The 24,085-nt window shown below is 40.5% G+C and overlaps 3 protein-coding genes across 6 annotated transcripts in view; 1 reads left to right on the top strand and 2 right to left on the bottom strand.

The window, feature by feature from the left end:
- Positions 1-397: 397 nt before the first annotated feature.
- On the bottom strand, positions 398-1,978 carry LOC127804590 (putative UDP-rhamnose:rhamnosyltransferase 1). The gene has a single exon (XM_052341462.1). It carries the CDS (start codon positions 1,905-1,907, stop codon positions 507-509), a length of 1,401 nt encoding a protein of 466 aa, XP_052197422.1. The 5' UTR covers positions 1,908-1,978; the 3' UTR covers positions 398-506.
- Positions 1,979-2,279: 301 nt separating this feature from the next.
- Positions 2,280-3,728, bottom strand: LOC127804353 (putative UDP-rhamnose:rhamnosyltransferase 1). The gene has a single exon (XM_052341214.1). It carries the CDS (start codon positions 3,726-3,728, stop codon positions 2,280-2,282), a length of 1,449 nt encoding a protein of 482 aa, XP_052197174.1.
- A 9,915-nt stretch (positions 3,729-13,643) lies between these two features.
- Positions 13,644-24,085, top strand: part of LOC127803906 (KH domain-containing protein HEN4-like) — a 29,798-nt gene continuing 19,356 nt past the window's right edge. Inside the window, exon 1 of one of the 4 annotated variants that reach the window (XM_052340527.1) lies at positions 13,644-14,394. In XM_052340527.1, coding sequence (XP_052196487.1) covers positions 13,834-14,394 — 561 coding nt within the window. In that variant the 5' untranslated portion in view covers positions 13,644-13,833. The remainder of the gene's footprint in view (positions 14,395-24,085) is intronic. The other 3 variants (XM_052340526.1, XM_052340525.1, XM_052340524.1) reach the window with 3 other exon arrangements.

Below are 24,085 nucleotides of genomic sequence, written 5' to 3'. Positions count from 1 at the left end.
TTTTGCAAGTTAAAGAGTCATTAACCCAAACTATTGTCCATTGTATTCTCATATTGAATATAAGGTTGAAATTTTCTTATATTTTTTTTTTGTGTGTGTCATGCTTAACCTCATTGGGTATTAAGATTGATTTAAGTGAACGAACTTAGGGCTATCACAAACTTACGGGCCATGTCGTGAAGGCTAATCTTGCAAGACATAGCATGATCGCATGTTAAAAAGAAATATGTAAAATTAATTAATTTCTTGGGATAATGTACAAAAAGAATTATTATGTCAATTATCCCACCCTTACCTATTTAGTAACATAAGCGAGTGTATTTATTTAGTAGCATAAGCCAATTAATTGGTTCCAACCATTATTCTTCATTCATGGTTGAAAAATCATCAACAACGGCTTTACGGTGCAGCAACATGCTGGCATGAAGTAAGCATGACAATTAGGGAATAGCCCTATTACCTTCCTCCTATGCACGGGCTAGAACTGGGGAGGGTGCAGGCCAGATCTATCTATGGCTTTGAAGATAGGCTACAAATTTTTCTATGTACTGCTCATGTCGCCGGTCGTCGCCAAACACAGCCATCATCTCTGTAGCTTTATCCCTGTATACTTTTCCCTTCTGTTCGTCCATGACCAAACTCACCGACTCGGCCACCGAGTTCCGAGTCAGCACCCCATCTCGTTCACCTCTGGGTATCTCTATCCCCACCTCCTTTTTCTCAAATATCCTGGCGTTCAATCCTTGCTCCACCATGAACGGCAGCATTATCAACGGACGCCCGAACTGGAGCCCCTCAATTATCGAACTCCACCCGCAGTGAGTCAAGAATGCGCCCACTGAGTCATGCCCCAGTATCCTGAGTTGCGGCGCCCAACTCGTCCACACAATCCCCCTCCCTTCGGCTTCCATCCGATCCTCAAACCCGTCGGGCAGCTCCACCGAGTCGGAATCGCCCGACCCAGGCCGCTTCCTTAGCGCCCAAAAGAAGGGCAACCCGGACGATTCCAACCCGAGAGCCAACTCGGTCAGCGTTTCTTGACCCAGTGCCAACTCACTCCCGAGTCCCACGTAGACCACAGAGCCCTTGCTATGTTTGTCCAACCAGCCACTTATTGTAGTCCACGTGTTGTTTGACTCTTTAGTTCCACCGTGCACCGAGGGCGGCATTAAGCCCACGGGGACCACTGGCCGTTTGTTAAGCTCCTGGACGAGCCCCAGCCAATGGGATTCGAACTCAAGACAATCGCGCGTGGCCAGCACGTCACAGCCGATAATCGCCGACCCGAGACGATACGTGTCCAGAACATCGGCCGTGATGTCCTGCGCCGCCTCTGCGATCCACTTGATCTCGTAGTAACGGTGGGCCAAATTCGAATCAGATGCGATCCACTTTGGTGGGACCGTGAAATCCTCGAGCTCCTTCCGCGGATCAGAGCCGTCGATCATGGCCGACGACGGCCCCAAGAAGGCCAAGAACCACGCGTTGACGGCGTTAAAGAAGGCGCGTGAGATGCCCAGCTTGGCCGCGATTGGGGGAAGCCAGTGCGGGGCAAAATCGTAAATAATCCAGTCGGGCCCCGAAGTCTGTAAGAGCAGAGTCAACTCGGTCCGGAGCCCGTCGTAGGCCTTCTTGAGGCAATGGACCTTGTCGGTAGGGACGTCAATGGTGGCCTCGGCGTTTTCCGGCAGGCCGTCGACGACGGGCAGATTAAGGCTGACGAAATCAACGAGAGGAACCAAATCAGGAGGCAGCTGCGGCAAGCGAGCGATGTTTCTAGGGGTGGAGATGAAGGAGACTCTCTGGCCATTCTGAGCTAAGCGCTTGGCCAGCTCGAGAAATGGTATCATGTGGCCGAAAGCTAGCCATGGGAATACCACTATATGTAATTTATCGGTTCTGGGCATTGTTGGGACTGGGTCTGCTAACCGTCTAAACCAGTGGAGGCTTTGTCTTTGGATGGATTTCAATGCAGTGGTGGAGAAAATGGACATAATTGCAGAGGTTATTTAGAGGGGAAGAATTCTTCTGTTACATTATATTTTTCGCTTTGGCGATCGATCATGAAGACGGCTTATGTTATGTTTAATTGTATCTTTAAAGTTGAACGCATTATTAATTAGCCCTTAAATAACCGCAGTGCTATACATTAATATTATTCTAACTCACTCAAATAGAGAAAAGGCAAACTAATTGCATATGCATATATATATATATATGTATATGTCTAGATAGAGGAAACGGTAAATAATAATTTTAAAAAAACGATATATTTATTATTAATATACCGAAGCATTTACGCTACGCATCACTGATGACTGATCCTTGTGGAAACGCCTATGCTTTTGAAAGTACTCCACCAAATTGTCTATGTAGCGGCCATGGAGGTCTTGGTCTGGGAATATGGCAGTCATCTCCTTCGCTTTCTCTCTGTAAATCGCTCCCTCGTCGCCAACCACAAACTGCCTCAGTGACTCGGCCACCGAGTTCCTTGCCAGCGACCCGTCCTCTTCATCTCTCGGTATCTCTATGCCCACCTTCTTCTCTGCCAGAACTCTCGCAATCAAACCTTGGTCACCCAAGAATGGCAGCATCAGAAGCGGTCGCCCGAATTGGAGTCCTTCTATGGCCGAACTCCACCCACAGTGAGTCACAAAACCTCCCACCGAGTCATGACTCAGTATCCTCACTTGAGGTGCCCATCTCGTCCAAACAACCCCTTGCCCTTTCGTCCGCTGCTCGAACCCGTCTGGCAACTCGGCCGAGTCATGGCTCTTCCTCAGAGCCCAAAAGAACGCTAACCCGGAGTGCTCAAACCCGAGAGCCAGCTCAGTGAGTTCGTCCTGACTCGGATTCACCTCGCTTCCGAGTGCTACGTAAACCACAGACCCTTTGTTTTGCTTGTCCAGCCACTCACTGATTGTTGGCCACGCGTGGTCGTCATCCTGCTCGTCGCTATCCTGCGCCGTGGAGGGTAGTAGGCCCACCGGCACAATCGGCTTCTGGTGAAGCTCTTGCATCAGATCCAACCAATCAGATTCGATCTCCCTGCAGCTCCTCACGAGGAACGCGTCGCACCCTATCGCCGCCGCGCCGAACCGGAACCAATCCGAGACGCCGGAGATCTTCTCGTCCACGGTATTGTGCATCCTCTTGATCTCGTGGAGCCGGTATGCCACGGTGGACGGAAACGGGACCCACTTCGGCGGGACAATGAAATCCTCCGGCGTTCTCCGATAATCGCCGCCATTGACTATAGTGATCGACGATCCGAAGAAACTTCCAGACGACGCGTTGAATATGCTGAAATAAGCGAGCGAAATTCCCAGTTTGGCTGCAATGGGAGGAAGCCAGTAAGGAGCGAAGTCGTAGATTACCCAATCTGGAGATGAAGCTTCGAGGAACCGAGTCAACTCTATCTGGAGGCCATCGAAGGCCTTCTTGAGGTGCTGGACCTTGTCGTAGGGGACGTCAATGGTGGCCTCCGCATCTCCGATAACGTCGTTGTCTGTTCTGGGTAGAGTGAGCCTGATTAGGCTTAGCAGAGTGGCAAGGTTTGGAGGGACTTTTGTCGGGAGGCGATCTATGTTCCTTGAGGTGGAGACGAATGAAACTCTGAGACCCCTTAGAGCTATGAGCTTGGAGAGCTCGAAGTATGGGATGATGTGACCGAAGGCCAGCCATGGGAAGACAACTACGTGAATTAGCTTGCTGGATTGATCAGCCATGGATCCTGTTTGCTGGGTTTGTGGATGCATATATGGATATGAAGCCAGTCATTTTCGGCATCCAATTGTTAATGTACAATCAATATGTGGATTTAATAATTACGCCATGCATGCATCCGCAAATGGAGGCATTGTTTAATGGTTGTCTGTGTCTGATGAAAGATGTTTGTGGGAATATACCACCATTTAGTTTGAATTTTCTATTTTCTGATTTTTGCATTAATTAAAAATAAAAATCGTGTCATCTTTCACCCGTTTTCTGTGTGTCGACAACAAAAAATGAGTTAGAATTCCGTCCTTAACTCAGTTGATATAATTTATATACGAGATCTGGATCACAAATCAGTTAAGACTTGAGATATATACCTGCATATATAGGTTGCAAATCAATTCGATGTCTACGACTAAGTTTGAGTTTATCATTATGAATTACCTCAAGTGAGGGTTTTATATATCTACTTCGCTTGGAACTGTAATTTGAATGCTTTGTAGATTGATTACCTTCAGGCTTCTCACAGTTACAGTGTACTTCAGTTGGTGTTTCCTACTTTATATATGTTCGTCTCCATGCCTTTCATCGATCGCCTTGGCTTCCTTAGCTAGGGATGTCTCTAAACTACCAAATTTCTTATCCTGTTTGGAGTCTATTTTGACTTGTGTCTTTCAATAAGAAATTAAATTTTATCTCAATAAAAGTCAAATTCCTAAACGAGCCAACTTGCCATTGACTAATGATGTGGTCTGATGACTCGATTTGATTTGCTACGAACCCAGAAAAATGGCAACTCGGACTGCTCAAGCCCGAGTGCTAACTCCGTGAGTTCGGCCTGACTCAGCGTTGCCTCGCTCCCGAACGCCACGTATACCACTGAACCTTTGTTCTGCTTGACTGTCGAGCCATTTTTTCATCGCCTTCCATTCCTCGTTGTTCTCTCGAAGAAGTTGAAGCTATTCGGGTTCAAACTCATTAGCGCTTCTCACCGCTACAATGTCGCAGCCTTGAACGACGGCACCCATTCGATAGGTCGCCGTAACAGTATCGTAGTCGTTTCCCACTACGACGTCGTCGAAGATGCGGTTGATCTCGAAAAGTCGAAGATGCGATAGCTTGGATCGGAAGGGGATCCATTTGAATATACAACATATATTATATATTGTGCATTATTTTTTACTTTAACTATTATATTAATATTTATTATTATAAATTACAATAATATATGTCGCATTAATTTTTGTTAATAAAATTTGACAACAAAAAAAAGAATTGAGTAAATTTTAACTTACATTAAAATTTAATAATAATGGTAACAAAAATTAAAGTATAAATTAATTTGTTATAAAATATAAAATTCAAAAACTAACAATATGATTTACTCAAAGAAAAATATATGGCTTTTAAATGAAAAACTATAAATAAAAAAAAATCCTTCTTATGCAAAAAAAATTATGGTTTTTAATTCATAGTATAAAATTATTATTTTTTTTTAATTTCTACATGATAGATACGATTATTCAATATAAAATTGAAATTGAAAAACAAAAATATTCCCTACGACTAAACAAAGATCCTATTTTCTCTCGCCCTCCCCTTACAAGAAGTCACATCCTATTCATTATATGTCCATCAATGCATTTATTCTCTACTCCACTCTGCATGCGTGTCTCTGCTTCTCTCAATGAAAAAGACGAACCCACCATCCATGGTGATGACGGCCATGAGTAACGAAGCAAGGTATCTTTAGGGAAGGTAAAGTTGATTCCTTTTGTGAAAGGCATAATTGATAAGCAAAGGAATGGGATTGCTTCCAATCTTTGTACTACCTCTTGATTCCTTTCGGGTGCTTTATGGTTTTCTCCAGGTTTAATCTTGATTTCATTTGGGAAAGGCATCGAAGGAAAGTCAAGTCCCATGCATAGTTGATAAGTTGCAAACTTGCAAGTTTGTAAAGAATACAACAATGTAATAACTAAATATTTAATTAATAAGTTATTAAAGAATATTGGATTTTTAATTTAACAATGGACATTTTATTTTCTAATAGTGCACACAATTATTTTTTTTTTTATGAAACAATTTCGTTAGTGTCTTCCTTTAGAATGCTAATGTGGCACTTCAAAAAAAAAAAAAAATAGATTTGACAAAGAGGAGGAAATGAGGGGTTTGAATAATTCTGCATCGGGTGACCACCACTTGTGACCAAAAATGAAGCCTAACAATGCTAGGTTAACCTTTTAGAGAGAGAGAGAGAGAGCGCGCTAGCTAGTTGAGGAAAAGCCTAAAATCAAAGAATGCTAGTTGTTAGGTTTCTTTGATTCAAAGAATATTAGTCATTTGGCATGGTGGCAATGCTTATTCACAACGGTGATGATAACGGTGCTTTCTCATCTTGACACCCAACCTCTAACAATAACTACATCAACAACAATTGTGGCACAGCTCCCTAGAAGAGTCATCTCAAAGTAGCCAGTGCATATCTGTCGTCTTGGAGGAATTGAAATCCTTCAATGAAGGACCTTTTCGGTGTCAGAGCATATCTCTCCTAAGAAAGCCCTTTATATTCTATCATTCACCCATAACTAGTTTCCCGAACTTGCATAATTTCTCCTGGTCGAGCTTTGCTTCTAAGAGGAAGTTAGGGAGATATGTCCCTCACTTGCATTATCGGGACAATGCGACTCGCATGTTCCAAGCCCACTTCCTTATAAGGGTCCTTCTCTACCCATAAGGGGGAGTTCTTCTGAAGGCCTTTTTATGATTAACCTCAGGACAACATTGTAGGCAAGAAAAACACATTACCTCTTCTTGAGAAAGAGCACCACACCCTTGCAGGTGTGTGTCATGTGTCCCTATTCCTATGTTGACTATAAATACCCCAAAACTCCCTAGTTTGGGACAATAAAAAAATAGACAATGAGTCAAATGAGTGGCAAGCTAAAAAACCCAAGCCATACCTAGACAATACTACTCATCCTCTTCATACCTCTTCCCCTTTCATGACATTTCTGCACTTTATTTCTACATCTTGTGTTGCTTGAAAACCTCTTTTAACTTAAGTATTTGAGGGCCCGAATGGGAGAAATCCCTGGATAACCACAGCTCTCCTTGCCAACGAATCGAGCCTTTTTTGGGCTAGTGGATCGAGTCAACCTTGGACGTCCACCTTTTCTCTTAGGTCTTGCAAACCAGGTGGGAAGCCCAATGGGTTCCTTGTGTTCTTCTGGCTACTCGCTAAGTTTTCTCACAACAAACAAAATTTTAATTATTGTATCTCAATGATAACAATTTGGCATCGTCTGTGGGAAACATACAAAAAGTCGAAGACGAGGTCCCTTTAAAACTTCTCAAAAGCCTCATTGCCCATGCGTTAGAGCCATACAAGAAAGCCTTAATAGCTAGAGTCAACTCCTTTAGGATGACCCCTACCTTTGGTGTCCAATATCATGTGGGGTCTGCAGAGACATTTCTGATGAGGTTACACTCTCAAGCCACCCGGATAAGCATTCGAGGAGAAGAAGACAATCATGCATACGTTCTACAAAGGACCCTCTAGTTTTCAGATGAAGAAGACTACCCACAACTCCTCTTGAAATGCCTTTCTCTCATGTTTCAATCACCAACCCAAGGGCCACTAGAGAATACATCATGGAACATTTGTAATATCCTGAATTTTCTAAAGAGGTCAAGAGTAATTTTAACTTGGGTCATAGGTGAAATTATCAAAAGATTAAAGACTTAAGTATAATTTCTTACAGTTATCAGTACTGAATCAACTGCAGAAAATGCCCTGAAATGTAAACGTCTAAGGAAAATGATATGGTACTGACAAACATTTCGAGATGCAATTTATGAAACTGAAAGCGGTTAGAACGGAAATAGTTTTTAGTACAGTTATATTTCAAGCTAAAAAATCAAATTGTCGTAGGGGACTTCCAAAAAATAAACGGAATCCAGAGAGGGCTTTGGTTTCGTATAAGGATCAACCATGAAGTAATTTCGGGATGAAACAATATCTCGGTGAGAACACTGAAGTAAAATCATCCTCATCGAATAAGTCTTGACTTATTAATTTTGCATTTTAAGTATTGTAATGCAAATTAATTTGATGTTTGAAAATGTAATTAGAGAATTTCCCAAGTGAAATTAAGAAGAAATTTGGAATTAAAGTGTGTAAATTTCTATATTTTATTGGTATAATATATATATATAAGTTATATATATGTGTGTGTGTGAACTGGGATGGAAAGCTTAATGGTTAAGTTTTGTGCAAATAGATGGCTATATATAGATGGAGAAATGAGAAGGGAAGCAAGCAAATGGCAATGGCCAAATAAAGGCAGTAAGTGAAGATGACTGAGAGTTTGGAATTAGGAAATAAATTATTTGGGCACACACATCAAGAAAACTTTAAAAGCTAAGGTAAGTTGTGGAATTTTTTTATATTCTTAGAAAAATATTTTAGGAATTTTGGTATAAAGATATTTGGGAAAAGATTTGAATAGATATTTATTTTAGAATATTAGTGAGGAAGAATGGGAAAAAATAAAGAAAATGTGAGGAAATTAAGAAAAAATTAGATTTATGAAATTTATTTGGGTAATATGATGATTAGGGTGTTTTGAGACTTAAGGTGTTGCGACTTGTGCAAATTTTGAGGTTGACACGAAAATTCGAGATTGTGCACGCATGCTGAGGAAGCCTGAGAGGCTAAGTTAAGGTAAGTAAAATTTCCTAAAAATTTCAGAAAATCAAGAATGTTATTTCATGAATTGTTATAGATAAATATTTGAGAAAATATTGGAGAAATATTTAGTTTGGATTTATCAAGAAAAAATAAGAGGAAATAGAGGGAAATTATGAGAAAATTAGGAAAAAGTAGAATACTGATATTCTTGAATAAATATAATGGTCAAGGGTATGTTGTGGTTTCGAATTGAGTATGTTTGAGGTCTGGCACAAGAATCAAGATATTCTGAAATACGTTTGAGGTAAGTGGTTCGACCCCAAAAAATTCGATTTTACGTAAATGATTTTATCATGTTGTCATGCCTTGATGTGAATATGTCATATAGATTGCATTTACATGTGTTGATGATAAAATATGCATATGTACACGATGATATTATTGATCATGAATTCGTATAAGGGTTTGAGAGTATGGGTCGGGATCGCTGTTTTTCTAATGGTGCACCCATACACCTCGGAGTGAAAAAGAGGCTGTAAAAATTGGGAGTAATAATAAAGTACTGTTGGCTCAAATCGAAATGAAATGAAAATGACATTTTGCATCCATGCACGAATATATGTTTTAGTACCCTTATTTAGATGATTCATCATCTAACTTGGGCTTTGCCTCTGCAATATTCAAACGTTCCAGATGAAGATTGTAGCAGATACGAGTATGGATGAGGCATGAAATAGCACTTAGCAAAATGCATGATGAATTGAATGTATGTTATATAACTCATGTATTTAAGTTCTACTACTTTGAATTCTAAACATTTTAAAAAATGATGATGTAAGAACTGATTTATAATTAATGTTAAGATGTTAGGTTTGATTCTAGTTTCCACATTTAATGTTTATGATGATTCTCTTTCGAGATAAATGTATGAAAATTTTGGGATGAATAAGAACAATTATATGGTTTAGTCGTAGTTTTAAATAAAAAAAAAATTATTATTCCAGAATTGTCTTAAGTTATAACATGCCCGAGAAATGGAGGTGTTACAATATCAGGATCTCCCCAAGTAGGAGAAAAAGCACAAAGATGGCTATGCTATGCTCGATGAAGTTTTTGACCCTCTTTCCTACAGTTAGCTTTTTCCGTCACAAAGGCACTTGGCTATGGTTATCAAGCTTCGTGCTTCACCATTATCCTCCCCTGAGACTATCCTTGCAGATCACAAGCATAAGGAGGGAGAAGATGATGGAAAAGGCTGAGAAGACACTCGACACCCCTCAAATTGCTAGGAATGGGGCAACCATTCTGTAGAAGTACCTATTCCTTGTGGTCTCTCGTAGCCATCCTTATTCATATCCAAAGTTGTGATAGAGATGGTGCACTAGCATCCCACAAAGCCTGTGTACCTACCCAAAGAGAAAGATATGTACCACGATGAAAGCACATCCAACATTCTATCTGCTTTATCAATTGGTTGGTAGATTACAAGTGGAAAACACTCAACAGGCATAACTTCTCAAGCGAGCATAACTTTCCAACTGTTAAGATTAGTATCGTGTGCAACCCAATAATTCACCTATAATGAAGGATGTACCATTTTTTATAGTACCATATCACTATAACAATAACAATATGCATATAAAGAAACATTTGTGGTCATAGCAATAAACAATCTCAACAAGTGATGCTAATGATGGAGATCATGATTGGAAATGACATAAAAAAAAAAAAGAAAGGGGATAGCTTTTCTCTGGGTTGTGATTATCCATCAAATAGAGAAGGGTGGTTTTGTCCAACATGGTCTTCTTATGATGCCATTTTGTCTTTTCATTCCGTATGCTAATCTTAGAAGAGGGGATGGATAAAATTGTCCCATGCTTGAGGGATTAAGTGGAGATCTAAGATTATTTAGTCTTAAGTTTCTAAACTTGCTAGACAAGGGTGGGACAAGGATGTATAACTATTCCTAGGACAAAATTATCTAATCTTACGAACTCAATAGGCTATATATGCATAAAGGTGGGACAATGTTATGGGGTTGTGCTAATAAATTCCATCCCTAGGGCTAGTCGAACCAATGGTTGGGCTCAACTTGTTTAAAATTTGTTCAACTCTAGTTCAACTCGAACTAAGCTTGCAAACCGTTCAACTTGACTGGTTAGGCTCAAATAATATTCAAATAAGTCAAAATTTAAATTTAAATAAAAGAAAGAAGTAGGAATGAGGTATTTTGGGCATTTATAAAAAATTGAAGACAATTTTGAGATGACAAGAGAACAATTGCCACGAGATAATAAAAGTCAAAGAAATATGATGTTATTTTCAAAACATAAAAATGAACAGCATCTTCTTATCAAATCTAAAAAATGATAATTAAAATTTATTAAAAAAGTTACTCTTCCAAAATATTACTCTTTTTCATGGATAGGGTTTTTCTTTTTCCCATAAATTTTCATTGGTAGAGTTTGCCTTAAGAATATGTAAAAAGTTAATTGCTTCTCCAGATAATTTTGGAATTATTAATAATATTTTATTAGTTTGCTTGGTATGGTGCCTCTAACATAAGGGGGGTGTTTAGCTATGGGCTTCTGTCACTGACTTTATATTTATATTTTCTATTTTTAGTAAAAAAAATGAATTTACTATTTGTATACAGAGACTTACCCACAGCTCCGTACACACAATTAATGACGAAAATACCTTTTTCCTTACTCTAGCGACCAACCCTCTTGTTGTCGACTCGTCTCTTGCAAGTTAACTATTGCTGCATTCTTTCTCTCTATTGCGGAGAGAGAAGATACAATGACGATCGATGTGTAAGAGGTGAGGCAATGAGAGGCAATTGTTAGAGATGACTAAGAGAATGGGAGAAAGAGAATAGAGAAGATGGCCAAAGATAAAAAATATAATTTTACAATTAAATGATAAGTATTTTTGTCATTTGAATTTGAGTTTGTGTATATGAACTTGTAGGTAACCACGTACGTACATGTAGCAAAATTGAAAAAGAAACTCGGTAGTTATGGGTGTGCATTAGGTTAAAATTGAACCGAACCACCCCATTTTAGCTAATCGAACCGAATTGCCCTTATGGATATAACTGAATCGAACCAACTTGATATAATAATAGAAATAACCGAAACCGAATTAACCGATTTGAATTTTGAACTAATCGAATCGAAAATCGAACTAGAAAAATAGCCCAAAAATCGAACCAAATTAACCGATTTAGACTTTAAACTAATCGAACAAAAAATTGAACTGGAAGAACAGCCCAAAAATTGAATCAAATATAAACAAAAATCGATTTAATCGACTACCCAAATTTTATAACCAAATTGCATCTAGAAATGAGTATATAATTCTGCTAAAGCTAATTACACATCTACCAAAAAGAAACAATTAATCCATCACCACCCTTTGGTCCATTTCCAATTCCAAACTCAAAACCAAACTAACAACACTTGTGTTGTCAAAGTTCACATATAACTGGATCCATTGAGATAAGGAGAAACAATAAAAGATTAACGGAAATTAGGTACTTTTTTCCATTTTAATTGACAATAAGGAATGTCTAACAAAACTGCACTTGATCGTTGCTATCAATGAAAGAGGTTGAAGCACACAAATGACCCAAATATAAGAGAGAACATGATCCAAGAATATATATGGAATAGAGTTCTACACAAGTTCTGGACGACAAGTTCTATAAAGAAACAAAACCATTTCAAATGAGTAGACAATAATATTGACAGATAGGTAGGAGATCAAGAAAACTGACAACAAAACAACCTTCAAAGAGCATAATCTAGTGACTCTTGCCTTATTCTATGAAATTAACTAAGAAATATCTTAGGTGGCAAAAGTTTATTCTGCAAATTTAACAGTATAACTAGGTAAGTTGTTGGTCCGCAATTTAAACGAAAAGAACAAACCATTTCTATTTTAAATGAGTAGTCGTCAATAGCACATTTCTTATCTATTTATACTTGTTGGCACTTTTTATAAATTAGAGATGATTAATCCTATATCAATTTTATCTCTTGGTCTGTTGTTGATTAATCCTATACCATTTCAACTATTTAAAAAGATAAGAGAACAAATAGATACATGGAATGTTCAAGCCTTTATGATACTATGAACCAAATCATAAAACAGAAACAACGAATTCGCAAAGACAATCAAAATCACACGACGATTAAGTTGCCGAAATTGAATCGTATTGCCTTCTCAAATTGTTGATGGTGAAACTTGCAAGATCATTCATGATTAAGTTGTCGAAACCAACTAGATCGTTGATGGTGGGGTAAGGTGAGGAGGGTGAAATGGCTTAGGGTTTGTTGTCGGGTTTGATGGGGGTGGGGGTGGGCTGGGTCTTGGGCTATCAGGTGCGAGGGGGGTTGGGTTTTGGTTCTTGGGTGGGGGAGAAGCTGGCGGTGAAAGCGTTTGGGTTTGACGACGACGACGAGGTGAGGGTAAGTCGGTGACCTAAGACTAGGGTCAATGCTTCGAAAAGGGTGAGGAGGGAGCTGGGTCTCGGGCTATTGGGTGTAGGGGGTTGGGTGGGGTAGAAGCCAATGACGAAAGTGTTCAGCTTCGACGACAACGACGAAGTGAGGGTTAGCCAATGACAGGTGACGTAAGGTTCGAATCGTTCGATGCTTCAATTCAACAGGTGTAGGAGGTGACTCTCGGGTGCAGGGGGGACTGGGTGTTGGGTGGGGGAGAAGTCGACAATGGCGACGAAGCGGTGAAAGTTGACGATGGGTGGGGGGGGTGAAGCGGTCTTGGCTTAGGCTATTAGGTTTGGGTGTGCTGTTTGGGTGTGCTGCGTGAGAAGAATTGAAGTGAAGAAGAAATCATTGAATGGAGAAGTCACAAAACAACAGACTTGGAGTCTTGGACTTGTGCGGGGCTGTCAGTTCGATTAATCGATTATTTTTGCCCAAATACTTAAATCGAATTGACTACCCAAAATATTTACAAAATGCTAATCGAACTCGAATCGCCCCACAATGAATAATTGAATCGGATCGACCAGTTCGATTGATTCGATCTATCAAATAAGTTCAATCAAATTTATGCACACCCTTACCGGTACTAGGTGCGTATGATCGGGGCCCCCAAATACACAACGCGCGGGAGCGTGAGAAGTGGATGATGAATGCGGCAGGGAGGACAGTCGCCACTGCGTCTGCGCGCTTTAGGCTTTAGCAAAAGGCCCGGCTGGCTTGCGTCTGTGCGCTTTAGGTTTTCCCAAGACTGCGTCTGCGCACTTTAGGCTTTAGGTCTTAGCATTCTCTGTCCCACTCCACCACCACCACCACGACGTAGAAGCCAGACAAGGAAGTGAAGCACCAGGCCACAACTAATATAATATTATCTGTAGAGAGAGAAAGTGAGGAGCAAACGAGTCAACCGAAATGCAAGACCCGGTCAACGGCCGTCATCGCCACCACCGCGATCCCACTAAGCGCCACCGCCCCAAACCGCCGGAGCCGCGGCCCATCGTCCTCGGCCCCAGACAAGTTCTGTTCCGCCTCCTTTGCCCCGTCAACGCCGTGGGCGGCGTTATTGGGAATTCCGGCTCCATCATCAAGAACCTAGAGCGCGATACTGGCGCCAAGATTCAGGTCGACCCTACCGTCCCGGGTTGCGTCGAGCGAGTCATCAACATCGTTGGCGACGCCGCTGTGGAGAGGAAGATCGTGTTGGCCGGAGACACTGGATCGGCGGAGGAGTGTGAGGTTTCGCAGGCTCAAGAAGCTCTGTTTAGGGTTTTTGAGAAGGTTTTGGAGGTTGAAGGGATTAATAGTGGTGTTATTCGATGTAGATTGCTATTGGATAAGGGTCAGGCTGGCGTTGTTATAGGAAGAGGGGGCAGTGTCGTGGACACGATTCGGAAGAGTACAGGGTGCAGGATTCGGGTTTTGCCGGCGGACCAGCTTCCATCTTGTTCGTCGCCGTCCGACGAGTTGATTCAGGTAATTAGCTTGTGTTTCATATTAGGCAAGGGCTATATTTTTGTTTATTGGGAAAATATGCACAGGCATTACTTAAGCAGGGGGAAGAGAGCTAATGCGGAATTACTTCTTTAAGCGGTCAATATCTTACTTGCTTTATTTGTTATCTTCAAAGCAATTCATGTCATTTGGTTTGGTTAAAGATACTCAAGGCACAACTTTAATTTAGAAATTTACACTGACGAAAATGGCACAAAATTTGGAAGGGGTAATAGATATTGTTAGCATGATTCTCGGTTAATTAGCTTGATTTCCTAGTTGGGTTATGTAAGTTAGCATATTTTCAGGATTGACTGGCATTCCTAAATCAAGTTTTTTTAAAAAGGGGAGAGGTCAATGGTTGGACTAGGGTTTATCAAATCAATAAATATATTATATAGTTAAAATTAGATCTAAAAAATGAAGTATAATACCACAATAAACTTCAAAATTCATCAAGTAACATTCTCCAACAATTAGAAAGAGTCCATACAACAATGTTATCACAAGTTTAGGATGAAAATAAAATAAAACTCAAAGTGAAATATTCGAATTAGAAATCAACAATTACAAAAAATTGTCCATGCATCAACAATATCGAAATTACCAATCATTATAAATTTTTCAGTAGTTGCCCTTCTCCTTCATGTCCAATACGACTCAGACCAGCAAAATGATATATGATATTCAAAAGTCAACATCAATCCCTTTCAGATCCCTCAAATTATTGTGATTCTGTCCAACATCTAAATATATAACAGAAAAAAATGTATATGATATTAAGAATATAAGATAATGAGTATATGAATAACATTTTAATCTTTTAAAAAGATATAAAATGTATATACTTTGACTAAAACCAAGTTTCATATCCTCATTACCTATTTAGAATGTCTTCTCCTTATAGATTACGTTCTCAAGTTTTTCATAATCAATATCTACTAGTGGTTCTTCTTCTTCAATCTAAAAGTCCATGCTATCAATGTAGTCATAGTCAATGGGGTCATATGATCTTTTATTGTAATAAGTCCTAAAGAATAAAAAAAGGGTATTCGTAGTGCATGAGGCTCCTTGTTTTGCAAGGGTCAGGGGAGAGTCATTCTTGCTTGCTGAAAGTACAAAGAATTCTCATGCAATTGTTGTTCTTTCTTACAATCTGTAAGCAAATTCACACAGATGTCATGGTAAGATGGTTCTTTATATCTAGGACTAATGGATGAAGTAGCATCTATTGCTTGCTGAAAGTACAAAGAATTCTGAACATTAAGTTGTATGAAAACATCATAAAGCCCCTGACCCATATCCTTTGAGCTTTCCAAACTGCTTCTTTACTAGCTAAGGCACTCCTTATTGTAGGTTGAGACCCTGGAGCTGTCCTATGGGCAAAAACTTTCCAATTCAACAGTTGATTTTCTCACCCTTTTATCTTACATCCCTCCATTTTTCTTGATAAATGTATTTATTATGTTTCCTTCCCTCTTCCACTTCCTCCATCAAAATTATTGTTAAAAGCATTTGCCTTAGATTAGTCTTGAGGCTCGAGAGAGAAAAGAAACATAAAAGGATACGGGTATCAGAGGGGTTTCTAGAAGATCGTTAGACCACCAGTTACATATTGTAACGATAATCGCCACATGTATAAGGCGGCTACTGGTTCTATCCTTGTAAGTTTTGCCTTCTATGGTTTATACATAGAGGGTTGGGGGTCTCATTCGATACATTGATTTTCATTCTATCTTGAGAGAAAGAGTATGTGCTGTGTATGTGAGAGGAAAGAGTGTATAGCTTTATAATCTCCAAGGTTAGACAGCTTGTGTATAGGGTTGTGTGTGAGAGTGCAGTACATGTAATTTGTTTTTGTGTTTGTCAAGATAGTGAAGAGAAAGATCCACATTAGTCTAGATGTAGGTTCTCCAAAAAGGGAGATCCTAACTAGGATAAATCTCTTTTATCTCGTGTGTGTGTTGAATTCTATGTTGTTTCTTGTTTCCTAAATTATGTCTTTTTTTTTTTTTGTGTGTGTGTGTGAGTGAGCATGCAGTTCTTGAGGGATATCCTAGAGTGTGTAAGTGCGGGAATTGTTTCAACAATCTGGTATCAGAGCAACTGTTTTTCGGAATAGTCTTATATTGGCTCTAAGGAAATCGCTCACAAGGATGATGAGGTCCTAAGATTGGAGGAAGTGAGTGTTAAGGTGAATTTTGCTACAGTGATTGAGAAATTAGAAGAAGAAAAAATACCTAAAGATGTGCCGATTGAAAGGTTACAGGAGGAAAATGAGAGAGTATTTGATGAAGTGACAGAGGAAGCCGAGGCCAACATGTTATCCCCGGTGACTAGTCCATGGACTGAAGGATGGGCTAGTGCCCAAGATTAGATTCTTGTGAGGAATGGAATTGATATTGAAGTTCTTAAGAATATTGTTCCATTGCCTTTGATTTCGGTGAAGGCTGAGGATTCCTTAGCTTTGTTTAAAATAGGCAATGAAAAAGTGAAGACAACACTAGTTGAAGGATATCTTACTGTCGACATGAAAGATTCCAACCCTGAAGAGTGTGACAATATTGCTGTCATTTCAGAAGATGCAAGCTAGATTTCAGAAGGTGCAAACCAGCTTTTGATGTTGGTTTTAACAAAGGTAACATAAGCAGTTGTTTTAAGAGAGTAGGACATACTCACTGAAAAGAGAGATGTTGATTTCTCTTTCAATCATAAGATGGAGACTAGAAGAGAGATGTACACCATGTGTGTTCCGCATGATAGGATTTTGAATATAAGAACTTTGATTGCTCAACCTCCAGAATTACAATTAATCAAGGCATGTCCTAGTGTGCGGTCCTTATTGATGACTAATATAGGTCGAAGCAGAAGCTACAATCAGTGTAGCAGCCTTGGGAAGTCTCCTAAGAGTTATGATCCTAACAGGAATTCCCTTAGTAAAAAGTAGATTCAAAGTTGTAAGGAATGTCGGAGACAGTTGGTTGCTGGAGGAAAGCTAAGGAAGATAGTTGAAGAAGTTAAAAGTTTTGCTGTGGAGAACAAAGTTTCTGCTGTTTTGTTTGTTCTTACTCTAGCTGGCCAAATAGGATTTCTATCTGCTGTCTAGAGGGATGGATTGATGACTGGAATTAGTGTTGCAACAACTCCTAGTTTTGATGCTCTCATACGGCTTTTGTCTGGGTGTTTGAAGCGAGTCTACATTTCTCAATTGCGGTATCTAAAGGTTATTACAGATTTTTTTGCAATAGAAAATGACAGTTGGCTTATTTGGAATCCATTAATTGCAGCTAAGGATGTGTGTCCCTAGTTTCACTAGATGGTGATGAAATATTCAAGGAAGTCCTTGTCACAGTTAGTCAATCCTCTAGACTCAAACCAGCCCACATCGAAGGAGTTGTGATGGGGAAAGTTGGGGAGAATAGCAATTTGCAGGTTTCAGCTACTCACCATGACCAACGGAGAGTGATTGATTCCGGTTGTGTTCCAATCGAGGTGTACATGAGAGCTACTACAAATTTGTTATATAGAGATTTTTCAAAATTTCTCCATCCAAGCTGTGGAAGAGAAGGAAAAAGTATATTGGAAGCCATGGAGGTTTGACATTTCTTGGGGACGAGAAATGTTTTAAGGCAGGGGGAAATGTCGAGACCTAAGGATTTTATTAGGGCTAAAACAGTAATTAGCCTATTTTACTTGTGTTTTTCTCTAGTTGTATTTTTTGTTAGTTTGTTATTTTTTGTAGAGTAGTTATATGAAGCTATTGAAGATTGTTTGTAGCATATGTTTGAATGTTAATTTATTTCTAGATTTCTATCTCATTAATTCTCTCTCAATTCCCCCTTCTGATTCTCTGTTTTCTCTCCCAATCCCTCTGATTTCTCTTTCTCTGTTCCTATTTACATTTCTCCCTATATTCTTGCTGTATTTCCCTATCTTTAGTCTATTTCCCCCTTAGTTCCTTCCAAATTCCTATTCAAACCCTAGGTACTTGACAAGTTTTTGGCTGCATTGCCTACCTCCACATTCACAAGACAAACTGATCCAAGTTCAACCCTCGAGCAAAAAAATGTGTCTTCATTGGCTACTCTTCCAACCAAAAGGGGTACAAGTGCTATGTGTCATGTTCCTAGGTGCAGGGCAGTAATTGTGTGTTTTTTTTTTTTCTCTTATGCTTGTTGATTATACTTAGTTGTTTTAGTGGTTGTGCTTTATTGGATTGTACATTCCAGAGAGATGTATTGCTAGGCTATAAATAAGCCATAGCTAGAGGAGGGAAGGCATGTTGAGAAATGAATTGAACCCTTTTCTGTTATCTCTCTCTCTCTTGGACTTTGTCCCTATTTCTTGCTATTTCCCTCCCTTTCGGTCTAAATTCTCCCTCCAAATTCCCTCTAATTCCCAATTCTTCCTAAATAACCCCCTTGTTAGATCTGAAGATTTGACAATTGGGTTCAGAGCAAGGCGATTCCAGCCTTGTCGATAGAGATCATGACACTGGGGTGAAGCAATTCTGGGCGATCAGACTTATCACGATCGCTATAAGGTTTTGGCGTGTTTGGTGATTGGAGATTCAAGTAGCAGTTTGGAGACTAGATTCGATCCTTGGCAATTGGGTTGATCAAGGCTAATCGATAGATTAAGAGGATGGCTAAGGGAACTAGAATGAAACAGTTGGAAACCTAGTTGGATGTGATGGAGATTGGATTTCGTTAGAATCAAGAGTAGTTGGAGGATCGATTGGAGTTAGGCCTTCACCAGACTCGGGAGGAGGTGAGTCGTGGCAGGGCAAAAAATTTGGCCACTCAAGAGGTGATGCTATTGTTGAAGAAGAGTGTCCAAGCGGAGGTTATTGGTATTCGAGAAGATGTAGCAAGCCTCAAAGAAGAATTCGCCAGAATTGGCTAGCAATTGAGCATTGTCTTGAGTATGTTTTCCTGGCTGCCTAATGCGAGCTTACCAATGGACTTCCCTCCAAGGTCCGCCACGGCTCCGATCCTAGCGGGACCAAGATTTCGATAGTGCGCACTTGATCCTCTGGAAAGAAAGAAGCCTTCTGAATTTGTACTGGAGACTTCCGCTAGAGGAGTGCATACGAATTAGTCTCATACTCCAATGCCAAGGATGGAGATTTCAACATTCGAGGGTGACAAAATCGTGATGGTGGATTTGACATTATGAGCGGCTCTTCCAGCATTATCGAGTGGGAAAGACCAAAGGGTGAGTCTGGCCACTGCTTACCTTAATGATGTAGCGGATGCTTAGTTTCATGGCTAAAGTAGAAGGATAATTGAGTTGAATTGGCATGAGTTCATGGAGGATTTTTGTGCTTGTTTCAGCGAAATAACCATGACAGACATAATAGAGGAATTTAACAAACTTAAGTAGGAAGGATTAGTTAAGAATTGCCAAACCAGGGTGAATCTGGTCGCCTCTTACCTTAATGATGTAGTGGATGTTTGGTTTCAAGGTTGGAGTAGAAGGAGAATTGAGTTGAATTGGCATGAGTTTGTGGAGGATTTTTTGCTTGTTTCGGAGAAAGGACCATGACAGACATAGTAGAGGAATTCAACAAACTTAAGCAAGAAGGATCAGTCGAGAACTACCAAACCAGGTTTGAGGAGTTGAGATCCCTACCAATCCTTTCTCACCTGACTTTGGATGAACTATACTTTGTGTCTAGTTTCATCAATGGGTTGAATGATGAACTTAGACCCACTGTTAAGATGTTACAGACAACCATCATTAAACAGGTTGCTGAGAAGGCCAGGCTCCAAGAGGCAAGAGCTCACATTGGAAGCAATTGCCAAGAAGTACACACTGTTCACAGAAGCTCAGCCTTGGTTTAGTTAACAATTGGAAGGAAATTAAGGGAATTCTAAAGATTATCCTAACCCTAATGCAACTAAATCTTCTACTATGGAGTAGAGAAGAAAGTTATGGTTATGCTTTAAATGTGGAGATAAATTCAGTCTTGGCCACCAATGTTGAAGACTCTTACTGCACATTTCGAATTAGAAGAAGAAAAGGAAAAAGACGATGAAAAGGTTGTTCTCCAAGAAGAAACCAGTGAGTGCAAGGGGGATCGTTGGTAAAACATGGTAGAAATTATTACAAAAAGAGGTTCTAGAGTCTCAGCTACGCTCTATACAGGCTATCAGGTTTGAAGATAGAATTGAGGTGGAGAAAGAACATTCAACGGTTGCGAACATTGTTACAACTTCAACTCCTTCATGAGGAAACACAAAGGAGAAAGAAATAAATAAGGATAAACTAGCCAGTAAAGGCCGGAATTGGTTGATCCGTTGATCTGTAGCCAGCTTTTAACATTTCTTGTGGACAAGAAATGTTTCAAGGGAAGGGATATTTGTCACGTTCCTAGGGGCAGGACAGTAATTGTGTGTGTGTTTTTTTTCCTCTTATGCTTGTTGATTGTACATAGTTGTTATAGTGGTTGTGCTTTACCGAATTGTACATTCCAGATGGATGCATTGCCAGGTTATAAATAAGCCATAGCTAGAGGAGGGAAGGCATGTTGAGAAATGAATTGAATATTTCTCTTGCTCTCTCTCTCTCTCGAACTTTCTCCCTTTTTGTTTAAATTATCCCTCCAAATTCCCTCTAGCTCCCAATTCTTCCTAAACAACCCCTTTGTTAGATCCAAAGATTTGACAATGATGACCACATGTGTTAGCGAGATTTTAGTGTTGGAGAGATGCAAGAATCCATGGGCTAGGATTGGAGTGGCATATGATTTTAAATTTTGATTAAGAGTAATTTTATTCAAAAATAACTTTAATTTCTGTTTCTGTTTCTACTTCTTCTTCAAAGCAAAATGTCATGGCTTGCCAATTTTGTTTGCATGTAACATAGAGAAATGAAGGCTTGGAGGTTTCTTGGAAGCTTCTACAATTCTTTATACCTTTGTAGAGTGTTCTAGACTTATCTTGGATGACTCTAGAAGGTTGTGGATGCCCTAGACTTGTTCTGGATAACTATAGAAGGTTTTAGGGGTTCTAGAGCATTTTGGTGCCTCCTAGGTTTTGGAACATTATCATGTAAACATCTTTGACTAATTGATAGCAATGTTGTCAAAAGCGAGTGCTTGCCTTGCCTAGGCATGTGGGCGATGCAAGGCACCAAGGTAGTGCCTCACCTATTGCTAGGCGAGGTTCCTTCACTTAGGCGCTACCTAGGCTAGTGCCTCTAGTGAGGCGTTGTCATGAGGCTATTATGTAAATAAAGAGAATTCTAAGGTAGAAGGGTAAGGGGTATTGCTGTAATAAGGAATATAGGGGCAGTTATAGCACATGGCTATTTTTAATTCAAATGTAACCAAATAGTGGCGCCAAGGCTGGAAGTATATAACCAACCTTCGCCACTAGGAGAATTATCTTTTGGCAATACAATTGAATCATTATTTCCCTCCACTTTCTCGAATTCTCTCTCTTCCTCTCTCGTTCTCTCCCTCTTATTCTTTCTATTCTTCTAACCTACCAATTCCCACTCAATTCTATTGGAATCGCGAGGGAACTCTTCCTGTCAGGACTGCATTCTGACAATTTGGTATCAGAGCACCATCTTGGGCAATCGAAGTAGGGGATGGCTGACGGAACTAGAATGAAGCAAATGGAGTCGCAACTCCATCAGGTTTCAACAACGATTAGTGAGATCTAGAGTAGGATGGAATCGTTGGAGAATTCTATGGACCAACGAATTGAAGGCGCGGTAAATGTGTGGTGTGAAGAGAGCAGATCATAGGCGGCGAGATTGGAAGAACAAATGAGGGAGCAAGGGAAGGCCCTTAGAGATTAGATGCAACAGTTTGTTCCGATGCTTGCTCGCCAGACTCAGGTACGTATTTCCCTTGAGTTTCCAACAAGAGACAGATCGGAGCCAATCCTGCGTGGCCCAGGAGATAATGGCCGATCGGAGGGATCAACAGAGTTGGAGGTGGAACCACAAGTGATGAAGGAGAATATAGAAGTTAGGAGGCAAGGCCATGGAATCGGATCACACCTAGCGATTTTCCTATGCCTAAGATGGAGATACCACTTTTTGATGGCCATAACCTGAGGTGATGGGCGAGGCGTTGTGCAAGGGTGTTCAACTTGCACAACGTGGCCGAAGCTCAACGAGTCACATTTGCGGCAGCCTACTTGAACGATGAGGGAGACGCGTGGTTCCAAGGCTGGAGTGGTGTAAGGGAGGACTGCTCGTGGGAAGAATTTGTGGAAGGATTGTGCGAATGGTTTGGGGAGAAGGGAATGTTGGATGTGGTTGAAGAATTCAACAAATTAAGACAATGAGGATTGGTGCAGGCCTATCAACAGAGATTTGAAGAGTTGAAGGCCCTGATGTTGCTCTCGAACCCTACCCTCACTGAGGGGTACTTCGTGTCAAGCTTCATAAGCGGTTTGAACGAAGAGGTTCGCCCCACAGTCAAAATGTTCTAACCCAAGACTATCCAGCAAGCTGCTGAGTGTGCCAAACTTCAACAGTTGATAGTGGAGGCATTGGTCAAGAAGCAGAGGGGTGTCAATAGAGGGTGGTAGGCGGCACCCATGCCAATAAGTAACAGAGGATGGGGAAGGAATGGAGGAACCATGGGTTCAGGAAGCAAGGGTTTGGCAGCCTTACCAGCACCTCCTCCACCAATACAAGGAAATTTGACGGAGCAGAGGCGATTGGTAGGCCTCTTTTTCAGGTGTGGAGACAAATACACATCTGGCCACCAATGTAAAAGGCAGTTGTTGCTACCAGAAGGGGCGGAAGAAGTGGGAGAAGAAGAGGATGGAGACATTCTAGAAGAAGAAGGAGAAGATATCCCTGCACGCTCTAAGGGGAGTAGTGACTAACAAAATTATTAAGGTAGAAGGGAAGGCTAGAGATAACTGTCTGATGATTCTTATTGATAGCGGAAGCACTCATAGCTTCCTGGATGAAGGGATAGCGAGGAGATTGAAGTGCAACCTCACGGGGACACAACCCTTGGCAGTGACAATAGCTAATGGCCAGAAAGTTCTATGCAAATCTGCTTGTGTGGGGTTTTGTTGGCAGATGCAGGGGGAAGACTTTGAGGCTGATTTGCACCTACTCAAATTGGGGGGTTGTGACATTGTCTAGGGGTTGATTGGATGAGGGAAGTCAACCCCATTTGCTTTGACTTTAACAAGATGGAGGTAAAATTCAAGAAAGGGGGTAGGAGGATGACTCTAATTGGCAATGCAGAAGCAGGGACATGTAAAATGATCTCGGGCAAAAAGTTACACAAATTACTCAAGAGCAAGTGGACGCAAGTAACCCAGCTCTTTTCGGTACATGCTATAGAAGGGAAGGAAGACACAGAAGACGAAGGAGGTAAGCTAAACTCGGTGGAAACCACAACGACTCCTTGGGAGGTAACTCAACTAGACTCTCTCAATTTACTCTTAGATGAATTTGAGGACTTGTTTGAGGAGCCAAAGTCTCTGCCACCCCCAAGACCCATAGAACACACTATCAACCTCAAAACCAACACAACCAGTCAATATCCGCTCATATAGATACCCCCCAAAACAGAAGGTTGAAATTAAACGCATGATCAAAGACATGCTCAGTACTTCTGTTATACAACCAAGCACCAACCCCTATGCCTCTCCCTTGTTATTGGTAAAAAAGAAAGATGACAGTTGGT

Source organism: Diospyros lotus, chromosome 6, assembly GCF_014633365.1.
Source record: "Diospyros lotus cultivar Yz01 chromosome 6, ASM1463336v1, whole genome shotgun sequence".
NCBI lineage: Eukaryota > Viridiplantae > Streptophyta > Magnoliopsida > Ericales > Ebenaceae > Diospyros > Diospyros lotus.
The sequence above is the reverse complement of the archived record's forward strand: the minus strand, read 5'-3'. Positions and strand labels throughout refer to the sequence as shown.

Bases quoted from the DNA above. Each gene is read 5' to 3' on its own strand.
- LOC127804590 (XM_052341462.1), bottom strand. From the start codon at position 1,907: ATGCCCAGAACCGATAAATTACATATAGTGGTATTCCCATGGCTAGCT.
- LOC127804353 (XM_052341214.1), bottom strand. From the start codon at position 3,728: ATGGCTGATCAATCCAGCAAGCTAATTCACGTAGTTGTCTTCCCATGG.